The sequence below is a fragment of the Oncorhynchus tshawytscha genome, linkage group LG13 (assembly GCF_018296145.1).
Source record: "Oncorhynchus tshawytscha isolate Ot180627B linkage group LG13, Otsh_v2.0, whole genome shotgun sequence".
NCBI classification, from domain to species: Eukaryota; Metazoa; Chordata; class Actinopteri; order Salmoniformes; family Salmonidae; genus Oncorhynchus; species Oncorhynchus tshawytscha.
In genome coordinates this window covers 76,002,575-76,021,181 of record NC_056441.1, presented here as the reverse complement: position 1 = coordinate 76,021,181, position 18,607 = coordinate 76,002,575, and the positions used below count along the sequence as shown (strand labels likewise).

General features: G+C 44.6%; 1 protein-coding gene across 3 annotated transcripts in view; it reads right to left on the bottom strand.

The window, feature by feature from the left end:
- The window catches only part of LOC112266166 (protocadherin Fat 3), a 350,540-nt gene that overhangs the window by 92,712 nt on the left and 239,221 nt on the right, over positions 1-18,607 (bottom strand). For all 3 annotated transcript variants that reach the window (XM_042296360.1, XM_042296361.1, XM_042296362.1), the window contains exon 4: positions 3,775-3,836. In XM_042296360.1, the coding sequence (XP_042152294.1) occupies positions 3,775-3,836 (62 nt within the window). The remainder of the gene's footprint in view (positions 1-3,774; positions 3,837-18,607) is intronic.

Genomic DNA, 18,607 nt, shown 5'->3' with positions numbered 1-18,607 from the left:
CCTGCAAAATGTTCTCTCCACCAACAAATCAAATCAAATTGTATTAGTCACAATACCTGTTGTATTCGGTGCATGAGACTAATACAATTTGATTTGATTTGTTGGTGGAGAGAACATTTTGCAGGTTTAAAGCATATTTCCTGCAATTCTAGAAGTTTTGTCATGGGGTGGAGAGAAAATGTTGCACTTTTAAAGCACATTTCCTTGCAATTATATACATTTTGCCATGTCTAATGTATATTCATGAGATATTTGAGAGACTCAAACATTACAACAAAACCTATGGGCTAAAAAAAACAAGCTAAAAAAACGTTAGCTGCATGGGCTAGTTGATCTGGACATTTCTGACAAGTTATAAATAGCTCTCTAAGGTATGCACTGACCGACATGTCAAGAGGAAGACTGATCAAATCAAACATTATTCGTCACATGCGCTGAATTCAACAAGTGTAGACCTTACCGTGAAATGCTTACTTACAAGCCCTTATCCAACAGTGCAGCTCAAGAAGAGTTAAGAAAATATTTACCACATAAACTAAAGTATAAAATAATAAAAAGTAACACAACAACATAACAATAACGAGGCTATATACAGAGGGTACCGGTGTGCGGGGGTACAGGATAGAGGTAATTTGTACATGTAGGTAGGGGTGAAGTGACTATGCTAGATAATGAACAGTGAATAGCAGCAGTGTACAAAACAAACGGAGGGGGGTAAATGTAATAGTCCGGGGGCCATGTGATTAATTGATCAGCAGTCTTATATCTTGGGGGTAGAAGCTGTTGATGAGCCTTTTGGTCCTAGACTTGGCGCTCCGGTACTGCTTGCCGTGTGGTAGCAGAGAAAACAGTCTATGACTTGGGTGACTGGAGTCTCTGACAATTGTATGGTCTTTCCTCTGACACCACCTATTATATATATGTCCTGGATTGCAGGAAGCTTGGCCCCAGGAATGTACTGGGCCATACGCACTACTCTCTATAGCGCCTTGCGGTCAGATGCTGAGCAGTTGACATACCATGCGGTGATGCAACCGGTCAGGATGCTCTCGATGGTGCAGCTGTATAACTTTTTGAGGATCTGGGGACCATTGCCAGATCTTTTTAGTCTCCTGAGGGGGAAAAGGTTTTGTCGTGCCCTCTTCATGACTCTCTTGGTGTGTTTGGACCATGATAGTTTGTTGGTGATGTGGACACCAAGGAACTTTAAACTCTTGACCCGCTCCACTTCAGCCCCGTCGATGTTAATGGGGTCCTGTTTGGCATACCTTTTCCTGTAGTCCACGGTCAGCTCTTTTGTCTTGCTCACATTGAGGGAAAGGTTGTCGTCCTGGCACCACACTCTACTACTACAACTTTCAAGAGTAGGTAGAGTTCCGCCCTGCCAAACAGTTTGGGAACCACAGATATAGTCGATGCTCTTGTCCAGATTGAGTTACAGTGGGTGCATTCATCTTAAGATACCTAGGTGAGGGGACTACATATCACAGTCTAAACAGTATACAATCCATATACAATCCATTCCAACTAAACAATGGAAAATATGATATGCAGTGTTTAAAAAATAAATAAAAAACATTTTAATACATAGCTAAAATATATTAATTAAAAATCTGACAAAAGGAATATTTTACACACCCATGAATGTAACCATAAGCAATAATTTACTAAAAAACACAAATGTGGGCCTCCTGAGAGGTGCAGCAGTCTAAGGCACTGCATCGCCGTGCTTGAGGCAACACTAAATACCCGAGTTCGATCCCAGGCTGTGTCGTGACTGGGTTAGGGGAGGGTTTGGCCGGGGGGGGCTTTACTTGGTTCATTGCGCTCTAGCGACTCCTTGAGGCGGGCCAGGTGCCTGCAGGCTGACTTCAGTTGAACTGTGTTTCATCTGACACATTGGTGGAACCAGCGGGCGGGTGTTTGGCGGGTCATGCTCAACCCTCGCTTCGCCCGAGCCCGTTGGGGAGTTGCAGCGATGAGACAAGATTGAAATTGGTCATAAAAAAGTGCAAAAAATAAAAAAGATTGATGCTTAAAGAGTTTTGGAAATAAACTCTTCACCTGTTCTTTCCACAGAAAGTTAAGCATAGAAGGTCAAAAAAAAGGAGAAGGAATAATATATTTATGGTAAAATCTGTTTTATCCCCTATTGAAGAAATGACAGCAGGTTCTTTGTACAGGCCTAACTGCAACATTGTAAGCTAACACATTCCATGCTAACAGGCTACGTGCTAACTTTGATCTATAAACCCCTGCTAAATCTGACCGGATGTACAGTACAAATCACATCAATATGAAGCTCTGCACCAAACCTATGAAACAAATGTGAGCCATTAACATTTAGGTTAAACTCCGTAGATATCGATAAGACTTCACAGCATGGGACAACAAAATCATAGTCATTCTCCATCTGTTTATTCCTTATTGATCTGGCATGGCATCTGTGTAAATGAATATGGATTTCTATGACCGGTCTAAATCACACCACTGTTTACTGTTTGGAGGGTTGGCATGGAGAGGAAATAAGAAATTTTCGCACTGCCGCACGGTTTTAAGTCTGTAGCTAAACTATATGTGGAATGGAGTGAGGGAATGGCTAGCAGACCAACGGACAGACAGACAGCCAAGCATAGGACAGAGAGGTAGGAAGATAGGAATGGCTGGCAGACAGACAGACAGACAGCCAAGCATAGGACAGAGAGGTAGGAAGATAGGAATGGCTGGCAGACAGACAGACAGATAGGCAGAGGACAGAAAGGTAGGGAGATGGCCGAAGATGTTTGCTTTCTCTCACAGCACAGCGTTATTAGACTATATAGGGAGGTGGGAGAAGAGATGTTACCGAGCATCAACTAAAATAAAACATAAAGGCTTCATTACGTTGAGGATTTAATGGATGTAATGTGTCCATTGATCTGTTTCCTCATCACATATTCTCCCCGTCACAGACCATATCTGAAGTATACTGCAGTGTGGCAAAAATAACCAACTTGCATCAAAACATACACCAGCATTTCACTGAGAAACAATCAATACAGCAAGAGCAGAATATCTTTTAAAAAGAGTTTGTCACCACACACACACACACACACACACACACACACACATATACACTTCCCACACAGAGGCTCATGATTCAGGACTCTGGCAGCAGCAACATCATTTACCTCCAATCTGCCACCCTTAGTCAAGATACGGCACTCCAATCAGCTCGTAATGGAACCCAACACACAAACTCCATTTCCTGCTCCACTCCTCGTACTGACTCAATTACACTAGACCTGCCTCTCTAATGCACACTCTACTGAGACCAGGAAGTCAGAGAGGGAGGTATGAAGAGAGAGGGATAGAGAGAGATCAACAGAGAGTGAGAGAAAAATACAGACAGAGAGAGAGAGAGAGAGAGAGAGAGAGAAAAAGAAGAGGAGAGAAAGAGAAGAGGAGAGAGAAAGATAGAGAGTGACAGAGAGACAGAGAGCGTGGAGGAAGAGAAAGAGAGCAGAGTGGATTGGGGCAGGAGGCTTCTCTCTGTCAGGGTTCTAAAGGTTTGGCTCCAGTCCGCCACAATTGGAGAGAGATACTGAGAGGTGTACTGTATTTTCATTAAACATCTGACAGCGCATTCACGTCAGACAGCCAAACACATGCATAGAAACGTGTCGGACACACACACACACACACACACACACACACACACACACACACACACACACACACACACACACACACACACACACACACACACACACACACACACACAGTGTATCTTACCTCTAAAACATGCTCAGCCTGTTGCTCCCTGTCCAGTTTCCTGGACGTGGTAGTGATGACACCTGTGAACACAGAGACGAACACATCAGAGAGAAGAACTAACAAACACATACAGGAACATCAAATGTATTTATGAACCCCTTTTACATCAGCATATGTCAAAGTGCTACACAGAAACCCAAAAGCAATGTAGACGTAGAAGCACAGTGGCTAGGACAAACTCCCTAGAAAGGCAAAAACCTAGGAAGAAACCTAGAGAGAAGCCAGGCTCTGAGGAGTGGCCAGTCCTATTCTAGGTGTGCCGGGTGGAGATTATAAGAGTACATGGCCATTAAGGCCATATTGTTCTTCAAGATGTTCAAACGTTCATAGATGACCAGCAGGGTCAGATAAAAATCCCAATGGTTGTAGAGGGTGCAACAGGTCAGCACCTCAGGAGAACATTTTCTTAACTGTAGCTACACTACCGTTTAAAAGTTTGGGGTCACTTAGAAATGTCCTTGTTTTTGAAAGAAAAGCTATTTTTTGTCCATTATTAATAACATAAAATCAATCCGAAATATTGTTCATACATTGTTAATGTTGTAAATGACGAAATTGCCAAGAAACTGAAGGTTTCATACAACGCTGTGTACTACTCCCCTCACAGAACAGCGCAAACTGGCCCTAACCAGGAAATAAATAGGAGTGGGAGGCCCCGGTGCACAACTAAGCAAGAAGACAAGCACATTAGAGTCTCAACGTCAACAGTGAAGAGGCGACTCCGGGATGCCGGTCTTCTAGGCAGATTTGCAAAGAAAAAGCCATATCTCAGACTCGCCAATAAAAAGAAAAGATTAAGATGGGCAAAAAAAACACAGACACTGGACAGGGGAACTCTGCCTAGATGGCCAGCATCCCGGAGTCACCTCTTCACTGTTGATGTTGAGACTGGTGTTTTGGGAGTACTATTTAATGAAGCTGCTAGTTGAGGACTTGTGAGGCGTCTGGTTCTCAAAATAGACACACTAGTGTACTTGTCCTCTTGCTCAGTTGTGCACCGGGGCCTCCTGCTCCTCATTTCTATTCTGGGTAGAGTCAGTTTGCGCTGTTCTGTGAAGGGAATAGCACACTGTGTTGTACGAGATCTAGAGTCAGTTTTCAGAAACAAGGACATTTCTAAGTGACCCCAAACTTTTGAATGGTAGTGTAGATGCAAAACATTTAAATAGCGTCATGTATGTGTGGTCAAAAACAGCTTCATTAAGGCAACTAATGTCACATGTAATGTAATGTAGTCAGATCTACTTATGATATTCCTACATTACCCTCATTAACTCACAGGATACACATGCACACACACACGTACACACACACGTACACACACGTACACACACGTACACACACGTACACACACGTACACACACGTACACACACGTACACACACGTACACACCGTGACTCCCACCACCTAACCAAATGAGCATTGTGACAAGGTAATTTCTGTGGGTTAGCATGGCTGTCTGGCAGGAGGCTGTCTGAGGCTAATTACTGACACTAGTCTCTACTGCCCCTAATTGTTTTGTTACTTAATGTCATTACAGCAGAACAGAGAGTGTGAAAGAGAGAGAGAGAGAGAGACTTCAATCAGTCATAGAGCCCATTGCCCTTTATGGTTGTGAGGTCTGGGGTCCGCTCACCAACCAAGACTTCACAAAATGGGACAAACACCAAATTGAGACTCTGCACGCAGAATTCTGCAAAAATATCCTCTGTGTACAACGTAGAACACCAAATAATGCATGCAGAGCAGAATTAGGCCGATACCCACTAATTATCAAAATCCAGAAAAGAGCTGTTAAATTCTACAACCACCTAAAAGGAAGCGATTCACAAACCTTCCATAACAAAGCCATCACCTACAGAGAGATGAACCTGGAGAAGAGTCCTAAGCAAGCTGGTCCTGGGGCTCTGTTCACAAACACAAACACACACTACAGAGCCCCAGGACAGCAGCACAATTAGACCCAACCAAATCATGAGAAAACAAAAAGATAACTACTTAACACATTGGAAAGAATTAACAAAAAAACAGAGCAAACTAGAATGCTATTTGGCCCTACACAGAGAGTACACAGCGGCAGAATACCTGACCACTGTGACTGACCCAAAATTAAGGAAAGCCTTGACTATGTACAGACTCAGTGAGCATAGCCTTGCTATTGAGAAAGGCCGCCGTAGGCAGACATGGCTCTCAAGAGAAGACAGGCTATGTGCTCACTGCCCACAAAATGAGGTGGAAACTGAGCTGCACTTCCTAACCTCCTGCCAAATGTATAACCATATTAGAGAGACATATTTCCCTCAGATTACACAGATCCACAAAGAATTCGAAAACAAATCCAATTTTGAAAAACTCCCATATCTACTGGGTGAAATTCCACAGTGTGCCATCACAGCAGCAAGATTTGTGACCTGTTGCCACGAGAAAAGGGCAACCAGTGAAGAACACACACCATTGTAAATACACCCATATTTATGCTTATTTATTTGATCTTGTGTCCTTTAACCATTTGTACATTGTTAAAACACTGTATATATATATAATATGACATTTGTAATGTCTTTACTGTTTTGAAACTTCTGTATGTGTAATGTTTACTGTTAATTTTTGTTGTTTTTCACTTTATATATTCACTTTGTATGTTGTCTACCTCACTTGCTTTGGCAATGTTAACACATGTTTCCCATGCCAATAAAGCCCCTTGAATTGAATTGAATTGAATTGAGAGAGCGAGAGAGAGCGAGAGAGAGAGAGAGAGAGAAGGAAGGAATAAGAGAGAAAGAATAAAAGAGAGAGAGAAGGAATAAGAGAGAGAAGAAGGAATAAGAGAGATAGAAGGAATAAGGGCGAGAGAGAAGGAGAAGGAATAAGAGAGAAGGGACAAGAGAGAGAGAAGGAGAAGGAATAAGAGAGACAGGATGAGAAGGAATAAGAGAGAGAGAAGGAATAAGAGAGAGAGAAGGAGAAGAGAGTGAGAAGGAATAATAGAGAGAGTGGATGAGAAGGAATAAGAGAGAGAGAAGGAATAATAGAGAGAGAAGGAATAAGAGAGAGGGAGAAGGAATATGAGAGAGAGGGCGACTGACAAGGAATGGGAAAGAGAGAAATTGGAGGGAGAGGAGACTGTCAGGAGAGAGACAGTGTGACAGTGTGACAATGTGCCTCCTCACATCGGACATTTCCCTCCATTTCTCCTCACATGAATTGAAACATATGCTACCTTGCTAAAGTTCAGTCAGTTTGAAAGAGACCTCAGGGGTGAGCAAGAATAGCCACTTCTTCATTTACTGGTCACGCTACTGTGCACCGCTCTTCTCCTCCTCCCTTCTTCCTCCCACCACGTCTCACAGATCAATACAGCGTTTTAGGCCCTTGCAAGGTTTTCTGACACTGTCAAGGGTTTGCTCGGTGAGAAAACAAAACAGTGGTGAGAAATAGAGCTTCTGGGGAGAGAGCGCTCAACCTGGAGTGATGCATGCACGCCTTATATAATCTCCCTGAAGGAAAATAGGAGCACAACTGAGATACAATGTTTCCACCTGGAGAATTATGGGTTGTCAGACCCACACACACCCACACGCACACACACCCACACAGGTTTTGTTCTTCTATCCTCGTGGGGACCTAAAATTGATTTCAAAATCCTATTTTCCCTAACCCTAAACCTACCATAACCCCAACTCCTAACCTTAACCCTTACCCTAAACCTAACCACTAACCCCTTACCTTAGCTCTAATTGCAACCCTAAACCTAACCCTTAACTTAAAATAGCCCCCCATATTCTCTCTCTCATTATTCATGATTGGATAAACAGTAGGTGATGGGTTGTGTTCTAAGTGATGACAGTTAGAGGCAGGAGGTTTTTCTGGGCAGGCGATCGATGAGGGCAATCAACCCTGAAGGACCCCAGTGACCCAGAACTGAGCCGGACGGGTCCTGATCGACCCTCTCAATGGTGAGTCTGTCACTCTGTACACACACACACACCAATGTACTGTATCCGTTTTCGTTTACTTTCATTCCAACTGGTGGGCTCAGAGTAAAGAGAAGTTTATCAAATAAACTGGACTAGATTCATTCAGTCAATGTGTGTTTGTGTCTGGTTTCTTTGTGGCCTGCTATAATACACACACTGACACACACAGACACACACAGTCTCAGGAGGAAGGCCTTTTGAGCAAAACACTCTAATGACTGCAGACTTGGGTAAACTTCTTATCATATGAAAAGAGAGGCATACAATAGAACAAACACACACACACACACACACACACACACACACACACACACACACACACACACACACACACACACACACACAACCTGGGATGCTGAGGGGAACAATGACAGCGAAGCCTGAACTCATTAGTCTAGAGCTGGGCTTTAAAACAGAGCAAACAAGCTGTTTGACATAATACTAACAATCAGAGAGAGAAGGGGGAGGGGGCTAGACAGAGAGAGAAGGGGGGGGCTAGACAGAGAGAGAAGGGGGAGGGGCTAGACAGAGAGAGAAGGGGGGCTAGACAGAGAGAGAAGGGGGGGCTAGACAGAGAGAGAAGGGGGGGCTAGACAGAGAGAGAAGGGGAGGGGGGGGGGGCTAGACAAAGAGAGAAGGGGGGCTAGACAGAGAGAGAAGGGGGGCTAGACAGAGAGAGAAGGGGGGCTAGACAGAGAGAGAAGGGGGGCTAGACAGAGAGAGAAGGGGGGCTAGACAGAGAGAGAAGGGGGGCTAGACAGAGAGAGAAGGGGGGCTAGACAGAGAGAGAAGGGGGGGAGGGGGGCTAGACAGAGAGAGAAGGGGGGCTAGACAGAGAGAGAAGGGGGGGGGCTAGACAGAGAGAGAAGGGGGCTAGACAGAGAGAGAAGGGGGGGGCTAGACAGAGAGAGAAGGGGGGGGGGGGCTAGACAGAGAGAGAAGGGGGAGGGGGGCTAGACAGAGAGAGAAGGGGGGCTAGACAGAGAGAGAAGGGGGGGGGCTAGACAGAGAGAGAAGGGGGGCTAGACAGAGAGAGAAGGGGGAGGGGGCTAGACAGAGAGAGAAGGGGGGGGGGGCTAGACAGAGAGAGAAGGGGGGCTAGACAGAGAGAGAAGGGGGCTAGACAGAGAGAGAAGGGGGGCTAGACAGAGAGAGAAGGGGGCTAGACAGAGAGAGAAGGGGGGCTAGACAGAGAGAGAAGGGGGGCTAGACAGAGAGAGAGGGGGGCTAGACAGAGAGAGAAGGGGGGGGAGGGGGGCTAGACAGAGAGAGAAGGGGGCTAGACAGAGAGAGCGAGAGAGGGGAGAGGCAGAAAGTGATAGAGACGGAGAGAGACAGAGATATACAGTGAGAAAGAGATATATAATATGACATTTGTAATGTCTTTATTGTTTTGAAACTTCTGTATGTGTGATGTTTACTGTTCATTTTATTGTTTATTTCACTTTATATATTCACTTTATATATTATCTACCTCACTTGCTTTGGCAATGTTAACACATGTTTCCCATGCCAATAAAGCCCTTGAATTGAATTGAACTGAATTGAAAGAGATCGGGGTGGGGGGGTGCTGGAACAGAGGGAGTTAGAAAGGAGGGATAGAGAGAGAGATAGAAGGGAGGGACAGAGAGGGAGTTAGAAAGGAGGGATAGAGAGAGAGAGAGAGAGAAGGGAGGGACAGAGAGGGAGTTAGAAAGGAGGGATAGAGAGAGAGAGAGATTGAGAGAGCACAATTAAGAGGAGAGAGAGAGAAAGACAGATGATGAGAAGGAAGCAGAGTGAGAGAGAGATTGAGAGAGCACAATGAAGAGGAGAGAGAGAGAAAGAAAGACAGATGATGAGAGGGAAGCAAAGTGAGAGAGAGATTGAGAGAGCACAATTAAGAGGAGAGAGAGAGAAAGACAGACGATGAGAAGGAAGCAGAGTGAGAGAGAGATTGAGAGAGCACAATTAAGAGGAGAGAGAGAGAAAAAGGGAGACTTTGACTGAACCTGTACTTTGGCCCAAATATATACAGTTGGGAAGAGAAAACCTCTCCCAACGTTGAGAACCAATCAGTGATCAGTTCAATCATCCCAACCAACCTGGGACACAGTAAAAACAGATGTGCCAGAGATTCAGACTCAGCACAGAATGGACACCCCTCCCCAACAGTAGGATCCAGGTGTACCAGATGCATATTGGTGGCTATAGCTCCATGTATTATCCTCCATTGGAGGTCAGCTGTCCTCTTATCAATAGGCAGTTTATATAATGATCGCCAACAGCCTTTTGGAGAGGCACCTGGACCAAGCACATCCGCCCACCTCGTCGATTTGAACCCTTCCAGGGAAGAGGCATGGGACACCTTTACACATATTCTGTACATGGCCTTCTTTCCCACCTCCTTGAACTCCCCCAGCTCCGGGGTATCGAAGGAAAGCAGCGTCCCCACGTCCTCTTCAAATGCCCCCATCGCAGCACTAACAATCAGTGCAGGGAACACATAATCCAGACCCTCCTTCCACCGATCAGAATTGGAAGTGTCAGTCACATACTGCAGATGAAGCACTGGCAAGGAATCGCAGACCTCATCGACGACCTTCCTCAGTAGGCGAGACGATCGGATCCCCGCTCTTTCTCCCAGCTCCTCCAATCTGCTCCTGCTCTTCATCAGATGACCCAGCTTGGTACACCCCACGCCTAACAGGCATGAACGTAGGCTAGCTGAACCCAGAACACGGGACTGGATGGCAGTGTTGTGAAAAAGAGCCTCTTCAAATAGCCACATCCCTGGTGGCGTGCAGGCCTTACGGGACTTGACAAAGACTCTCCAAGCCTGCATAACAGACTCATAAAATGGAGTCAGGCCAGTCAAATCACCCCCCTCCAGCTTTAAGAGGAAAAGATGCTTGTCGAAGCCCAAACAGCCCTCTCTCCTCATCAATATGTAGGCTGTTTCGACCCAGCTAGAACAGTCTCTGTACAACAATCTCTGGGCTGCTTGGAGCCTGAAAGCCGTGATCCTAGAAGAAATGTCCACCAGGCCTTGCCCACCCTCGTGCAGTGGCAGGTACAGGGCTGCAGCTTTAATCCAGTGTTGCCCAGACCAGAAGAAATTGACAAGGGTCCTCTGAAGCTCTTGTATCAGACCCTTTGGTGGCTGTAAAATCATTAGTCTGTGCCACAGGGTAGAAGCAGCAAGATTATTAGCTACCAGGACCCGTCCCCTATAAGACAGCTGGGGCAACACCCATTTCCACCTTGAAAGTCTGGCACACACTTTCTCCACTACACCCTCCCAGTTCTTTTTTTGAAAGACATCGGAGCCTAGAAAAAACCCCAAAGTCTTCATTCCATCTCTGCCCCACTGAAGCCCCCCTGGTAACCGTGGAGTGGACCCCATCTGAAGCTGACCTGCCCACAGCGCTTCACTCTTTCCCCAATTGACTTTAGCTGAGGAGGCCCCCTCATACACCTTTAAAGTGTTTGAGAGAACCTTAACATCCTCACCCCCTGTAATAAAAACTATCACGTCATCTGCATACGCAGACAGTGCTATCGTGGGACCCTTCATTACACCTGGCACAGAGAAACCAGTAAGCTTCGCTCTTAAAAAACAAAGCATTGGTTCAATCGCCAGACTATATAACTGCCCTGAAATTGGGCATCCCTGCCTGATGCCCCTTTCGACAGGGATGGGGCAACTTAAACCACCACCCACCTTCACCATACACGAGGCTCCAGCATACAGTAAATTCACCCAAGACAGAAAAACATCCCCAAACCCAAAGGCTTTCATTATTTTAAACAAGTACTGGTGGTCCACACGATCAAAAGCCTTCTCCTGATCCAACGAAAGTAAACCCACATTTACATCAGACAGATACATACAACCTGTCTAACCGTGCTGCACTGACACAACCTTCATTAATTTTTAGCCATGTGTACTGCCTAACTTTGGCATTCCTTACTCTCCACACATCAGAAAGCTCAAACTCAGTTAATAGGCCAGACAGGCAAGTGGCTGACCGCAGGTGAGGTTCTTCAGCGGTGCGATCAACAGTAAAATCCACTGTACAGTTCCAGTCACCCCCTAAAACCATACACCCCTCTTGGTCACACTGTCTTAACGTTTCCTTTAGTTGATCAAATACAGCAATACGCTCTGTACCCTCATTAGGAGCATAAACATAAAAAATAAAAAAATTTAAAAAACATAACATCCACCTTGACCAATAAAACCCGACCCTTGACAATCTCTGTTGTAGATACCACAGTCACCCCTAAGCCTGAGGAAAACAATATTGCCACCCCAGCACTGAAATTAGTACCATGACTGAGTACATGCTGCCCCTCCCACCACATACCCCAGTCAACCTCATTTTCCTGATCGCTATGTGTCTCCTGTAGGAAAACTACATTAAGCCTTTTCTGTTTTATTACTTCTAATACCCAAGCCCTCTTATTCCTGTCCCTTCCCCCATTCATATTGAGAGAACCTACCCTTAGTACCTCCATGTAGAAAAGAGAAAAGAAAAGCAGAAGAAACCACAGAGAAACCAACGAGAAAAGAGACACCCTATGAAGCATGATCATCATCATAATTTTTTTTTCTTCTCTTAACCTGAACACGTTTCCCACCACCTTTTGCTGCTGCAACAGCAGTAATAAATTTCCTCAAGCGAAACCGCTTCTTCTCACTCAGCTGGTCTAACCCCACCGTCTTCTGTAACATCACAGCTGACCTCACAAACTTATCAACATCAAAATAATCTGCCAATTTGACAGATTTCCCAAAAGTCTGATCCAGAAACTCATTTACCTCCTCTAGATCATAAACTGAGTCCTCACCAGCAGCTGTCATATCTAAAGAGATATCCATATCCTTCTCTTGATCCTCCTCAGCTGAGAACACAGACAACTGACTCCCCTCTACCACATCCCTTTCAACACTCCCCACTTGCACCTCATCACTCGTACCAGGCATCTCCTCCACTATCTGGGAGACTAGCCCCAACTGAACATCACTACTCATAGTGGGCATCTTCTCCACTAACTGAGAGCCTAGCTCCACATGAACCCCAGCACTCGTAGTGGGCATCTCCTCCACTACCTGGGAGCTTAGCTCCACATGAAAACCCTCCTGTACCTCATTACTCATAGTGGGCATCTCCTCCACTACCTGGGAGCCTAGCTCCACATGAAAACCCTCCTGTACCTCATTACTCGTAGTGGGCAACTCCTCCACTACCTGGGAGCCTAGCTCTACATGAACCCCAGCACTCGTAGTGGGCATCTCCTCCACTCCCTGGGAGCCTAGCTCCACATGAACCCCCTCCTTTACCCCAGCACTCATACTGGGCACCTGCTCACCAGTCTGAGGAACTGGCTCTTCAGATACATCCTTACCTTCTAGAACAATACTTTTCTGTAGCATAACATTTCCTTCTAATACAAGTTGCAACCCTGTGCCCTCAACACGGATAACTTGTTCCTCAGCAACAGGTGCTTGTGGCTGCTCTACCGCTGTCAGCTCACCTCTCCCTACATCAGTGGGCCCAGGCGTTACGATGACCACCTGTGCCCCTCACTCTGCCCTCTACCTTTTCGGGCAAGCATGTCGCTTATGACCAACATCCCCACACTCAAAACACCGTTGACTACCCGTACTAGCATAAGCCATATACAATCTATTGTCATACTTGATTTTAAACGATAACTCTAAAGTCTGCTCCGGTGAGTCCAAAAACATAAACACCTGTCGCCGAAATGACATTACCTATTTCAACGCCGGGTGTTTGCAACCCAACGGGACAACCTTAATTGAACTGGCGAACTTCCCAAAGCGCAATAACTCGCGCTCCAATATCTCATTAGGAATAAACGGTGGTATATTTGAAATCGTTACCCTTGTTGATGGAGAAAAAAGCGGCGTAACTTGAATAAACATTCCTTTAAGAAGTACACCATGCTCAACCATCCGATCAACTAGACACTCTTCTTTAAGAAATACCACCACAGCTTTATTCACCCGGGATGCATAAGCAATATTCTCATAGCCTACCTTCTCTCCTACGGCGACCAAAAACTCCTCCACCGTGACAGCAGCTTCAGTAACACACCTAAAGCCATGCCGAAGTGACAGGGACGGCATCCCCATTCGGGCTGCCATCCCCGCCAAAATCAGGGTAATTTTGATACGAAAACAAAATACTTAATTCTACCACAACAAAAATAATAACGTTAATCATGCATCAACAAAAAAAATGCCACCAAGAAATAGTAAACCGAAAGAAAGTTGTGAATATCTAACTCTCCACAACACACGCACTCCTTCACTCAAACAATTCCCAGCATGCACCAATCACTCCCAGCATGCAGAGAGAGAGAGAGAGAGAGAGAGAGAGAGAGAGAGAGAGAGAGAGAGAGAGAGAGGAAAAGAAAGAGAGAGAGAGAGAGGAAAAGAAAGAGAGGAAGAGAGAGAGACAGAAAAAGAAAGAGAGAGAGAGAAAGAGAGAGAGAGAGAGAGAGAGAGAGAGAGAGAGAGGAAAAGAAAGAGAGGCAGAGAGAGAGAGAGGGGAAGAAAGAGAGGAAGAGAGAGAGAGAAAGAGGAGAGAGGCAGAGAGAGAGAGGAAAAGAAAGAGAGGAAGAGAGAGAGAGAGAGAGAGAGAGAGAGAGAGAGAGAGAGAGAGAGAGAAAAGAAAGAGAGGAAGAGAGAGAGAGGAAAATAAAGAGTGAGAGAGAGAGAGAGAGAGAAAGAGGAGAGAGGCTGAGAGAGAGAGAGAGAGATAGTGGAAAAGAAAGAGAGGAAGAGAGAGAGAGAAAGAGGAGAGAGGCAGAAAGAGAGAGGGAGAGAGAGAGAGAGAGAGAGAGAGAGAGGAAAAGAAAGAGAGGAAGAGAGAGAGAGAGAGAGAGACAGAGGACAGAGGCAGAGAGAGAGACAGGAAAAGAAAGAGAGGAAGAGAGAGAGAGAGAGAGAGATCGAGAGAGAGAGAGAGAGACAGAGGAGAGAGGCAGAGAGAGAAAGAGAGGAAAATAAAGAGAGGAAGAGAGAGAGAGAGAGAGCAGAGCGGATAGGGACAGGAGGCCTCTCTCTCTCTCTCAGGGTTCAAAAGGTTCCAACAGGGCCCAGCTTTTTGCACTCAAGATCTATAGTACAGCATATATCCTACATTATCACAAAGTATAGGAAAAGCTTTAAACCCCATAAAATATTAAGGTCCATAAAACCAAAGGAAGTGGAGCATAGCATGAGGCGAGATGACCTGCGTAGCTTCTGCTATAGAAATCTGTTTTCCATGTCAACGTATACAGCACAAAGCTGCTCCTCGTTTTAGACCTGGCTAATTCTCAGCAACAGAAGCTTCATACAGGCTCTACTGAAATGTAATGTTCAGTTCATTATGTGTGTGTGTTTGTGTGTGTGTGTCACAGGAAGGCCAAAAAGATCATCAAGGACATCAACCACCTGAGCCACGGCTTGTTTGGCCCGCTATCATCCAGAAGGCGAGGTCAGTACAGGTGCATCAAAGCTGGGACCGAGAAGCTGTTTTTCAGTCTCTATCTCAAGGCCATCAGACTGTTAAATAGCCATCACTAACCAGGTACCACCCAGTTACTCAACCTTGCACCTTAGAGGCTGCTGCCCTATGTACATAGACATGGAATCACTGGTCACTTTAATATTGGAACACGAGTCATTTCATATGTACAGTACCAGTCAAAGGTTTGGACAAACCTACTCATTCAAGCGTTTTTCTTTATTTTTAATATTTTCTACATTGTAGAATAATAGTGAAGACAAGGTAGGGGTGGTATACAGAAGATAGCTCTATTTGGTAAAAGACCAAGTCCATTTGTTTTTCAACAGGACAATGACCCAACACACCTCCAGTCTGTCTAAGGGCTATTTGACCAAGAATTAGATTGATGGAGTTGAACCGCAGAGTGATGGAAAAGCAGCCAACATGTGCTCAGCATATGTGGGAACTCCTTCAAGATTGTTGGAAAAGCATTCCAGGTGAAGCTGGATGAGAGAATGCCAAGAGTGTGCAAAGCTGTCATCAAGGCAAAGGGTGGCTACTTTGAAGAATCTCAAATATAAAATATATTTTGATTTGTTTTAACACTTTTTTGGTTACTACGTTACTCCATATGTGTTATTTCATTTTAAAAAAAACTTGATTAAGTGGGTGTCCAAACTTTTGACTGGTACTGCATATACTGTATTTTAGTCAATGCCACTCCGACATTGCTCGTCCTAATATTTATATTTAATTTATATTTAATTTATAGTTAATTCCATTATTTTACTTTTAGATTTGTGTGTATTGTTGTGAATTCTTAGACACTACAGCACTGTTGGAGCTAGGAACACAAGCATTTAGCTACACCCTCAATAACATCTGCTAAATATGTTTATGTGACCAATAACATTTGATTTGACTTGTTTGTGTGTACTGTGCTCCATGTCCAACACGCTGGGCAGCAAAACTCAATACAACCAAAGCTCGCAATATGTACTCGATATCATCTACTGTATCTAGCCTATGCTGCTCTGTACCATCACTCATTCATATATCCTTATGTACATATTCTTTATCCCCTTACACTGTGTATGACAGTAGTTTTTTTTGGAATTGTTAGTTAGATTACTTGCTCGTTATTACTGCATTGTCGGAACTAGAAGCACAAGCATTTCGCTACACTCGCATTAACATCTGCTAACCATGTGTATGTGACAAATAAAATTTGATTTGATTTGGATTTGAGTGTGAATGCTACGACAAACAATGCCAAATCTAAAAACGCTATTGATGAAATGTGACAGGAAGGCTTTACGCTACATTAGCCCTTGGACAGTAATGCTAACGCAGATGTGCTTACCATCTCATAGAGAATGACTGCAAAGCATTCGGTCAAGTTAGCGCTCGGGTTTTAGCTTTAACCGGAAGTATATTCAAAAACAGCACTCACAGACGTCTGTCCACACACACTTTGACTAGAAATATCTCAGACATCACACAATATCTTTGAGGCTCAAAACATACCAGACACAAACTACAAACATATTCAGTATACGGATAGTCAGATGCAAACACACACCCATTATCAACATGTTAAAAAAGGGGTTTAAACAAGATTGGGATCCTTAACACCCCCCCCACCCCACACACACAAAATTAAAATTACAGTACAGTTATCACACAAAAATATTATTTTCCAATGTATAGCTTAACTATAGGCTGTAAAGGCCTGGGGAAAGTTGTGTAACTTAAATAAAACCAGGAGGAAGAGGAACTTTAATCTACTTTGGTGAATTTGCGAGGCATGCAACACAAGACATTACGAGAGTCTTCGGTCTGCTGTGTGTAGAATATCCTACCTTATTCATTGATGATAGGCCCTGCTTTACTGAAGTTGTGAGACATTGCATGCAAAGAAATTTTGAGATACAGTATTCCATTGCAATAGAAATAGAGTCAGAACCGTGCGCTAGGCCTGTCGGCCTGGTAGCCGACCTGCCTATACTGTGTCCCTCCCCTCTCTCTCCGTTCTCCCGCTAGCTCGCTACAAAACACAAAACGTGTTTGTGTTCTCGGAAGTATGGCAACTAATCAGTCTCATCCGTTACAAAAATACAGAATCTTAGGAGTTGATTCCTAGCAGAATAAAATCTTGATACTCAGAAATGGAAAACGACACCAGGAGTCGACGTGCAAGCAGTCAGGGAATCAATTATTTTGGAGTTGAATCTCCACCACTATGTCATCGTTGTAAACAATTGAAAAATGGCAAGCGACAGCAGTGAATTCCTGTAGGGCAATACATTGAGAAGGTAAAGGTATGTATGGTGGAATTTAGGTACAGTAATGTTAGTGCATGTACAATACTTTACCATCTGAAAGAGATGCACTGTGAGACCCAAACCATTGCTAAGAAGCTGCATTGTGAATTCACCTTTTAATGGAAAAGTACACTTTTCTAAATGTCTAAACATGAAGAAAAATGTTCCATTTGTCACATCCTTACTTCTCCCACATTACTCAGCGTAAAAACAGACACACTCAACAAAGACATCATAAACACACTTCCACGCTAGAGACGCCACCCAGAAGTCAACAAAATGCAAAGTAGCTGGTGATAAATCTTTATATATTTCAACATTGGACGTGGCATGGCGATTGAGACTGGCTGGGTTAGGGAACAGCTGCAAGCTAGCCTGAATTTGCATTTTAATTAGAGCGAGGAATAATTATAGGCAATTAGCTGAAATAACAATAATAGCAGCAATCACTGCACAGAGCCTTGTAGCAAAGAGCTAATGACAGACACTAATGCTAACAGGAAAGGCCTACTGCAGACTGACTCAGCCACTAATGACTGACACTAATGCTAACAGCACAGGCCTACTGCAGACTGACTCAGCCACTAATGACTGACACTAATGCTAACAGGACAGGCCTACTGCAGACTGACTCAGCCACTAATGACTGACACTAACAGGACAGGCCTACTGCAGACTGACTCAGCCACTAATGACTGACACTAACAGGACAGGCCTACTGCAGACTGACTCAGCCACTAATGACTGACTCTAACGCTAACAGGACAGGTCTACTGCAGACTGACTCAGCCACTAATGACTGACTCTAACGCTAACAGGACAGGCCTACTGCAGACTGACTCAGCCACTAATGACTGACACTAACAGGACAGGCCTGCTGCAGACTGACTCAGCCACTAATGACTGACTCTAATGACTGACACTAACAGGACAGGCCTGCTGCAGACTGACTCAGCCACTAATGACTGACTCTAATGACTGACAC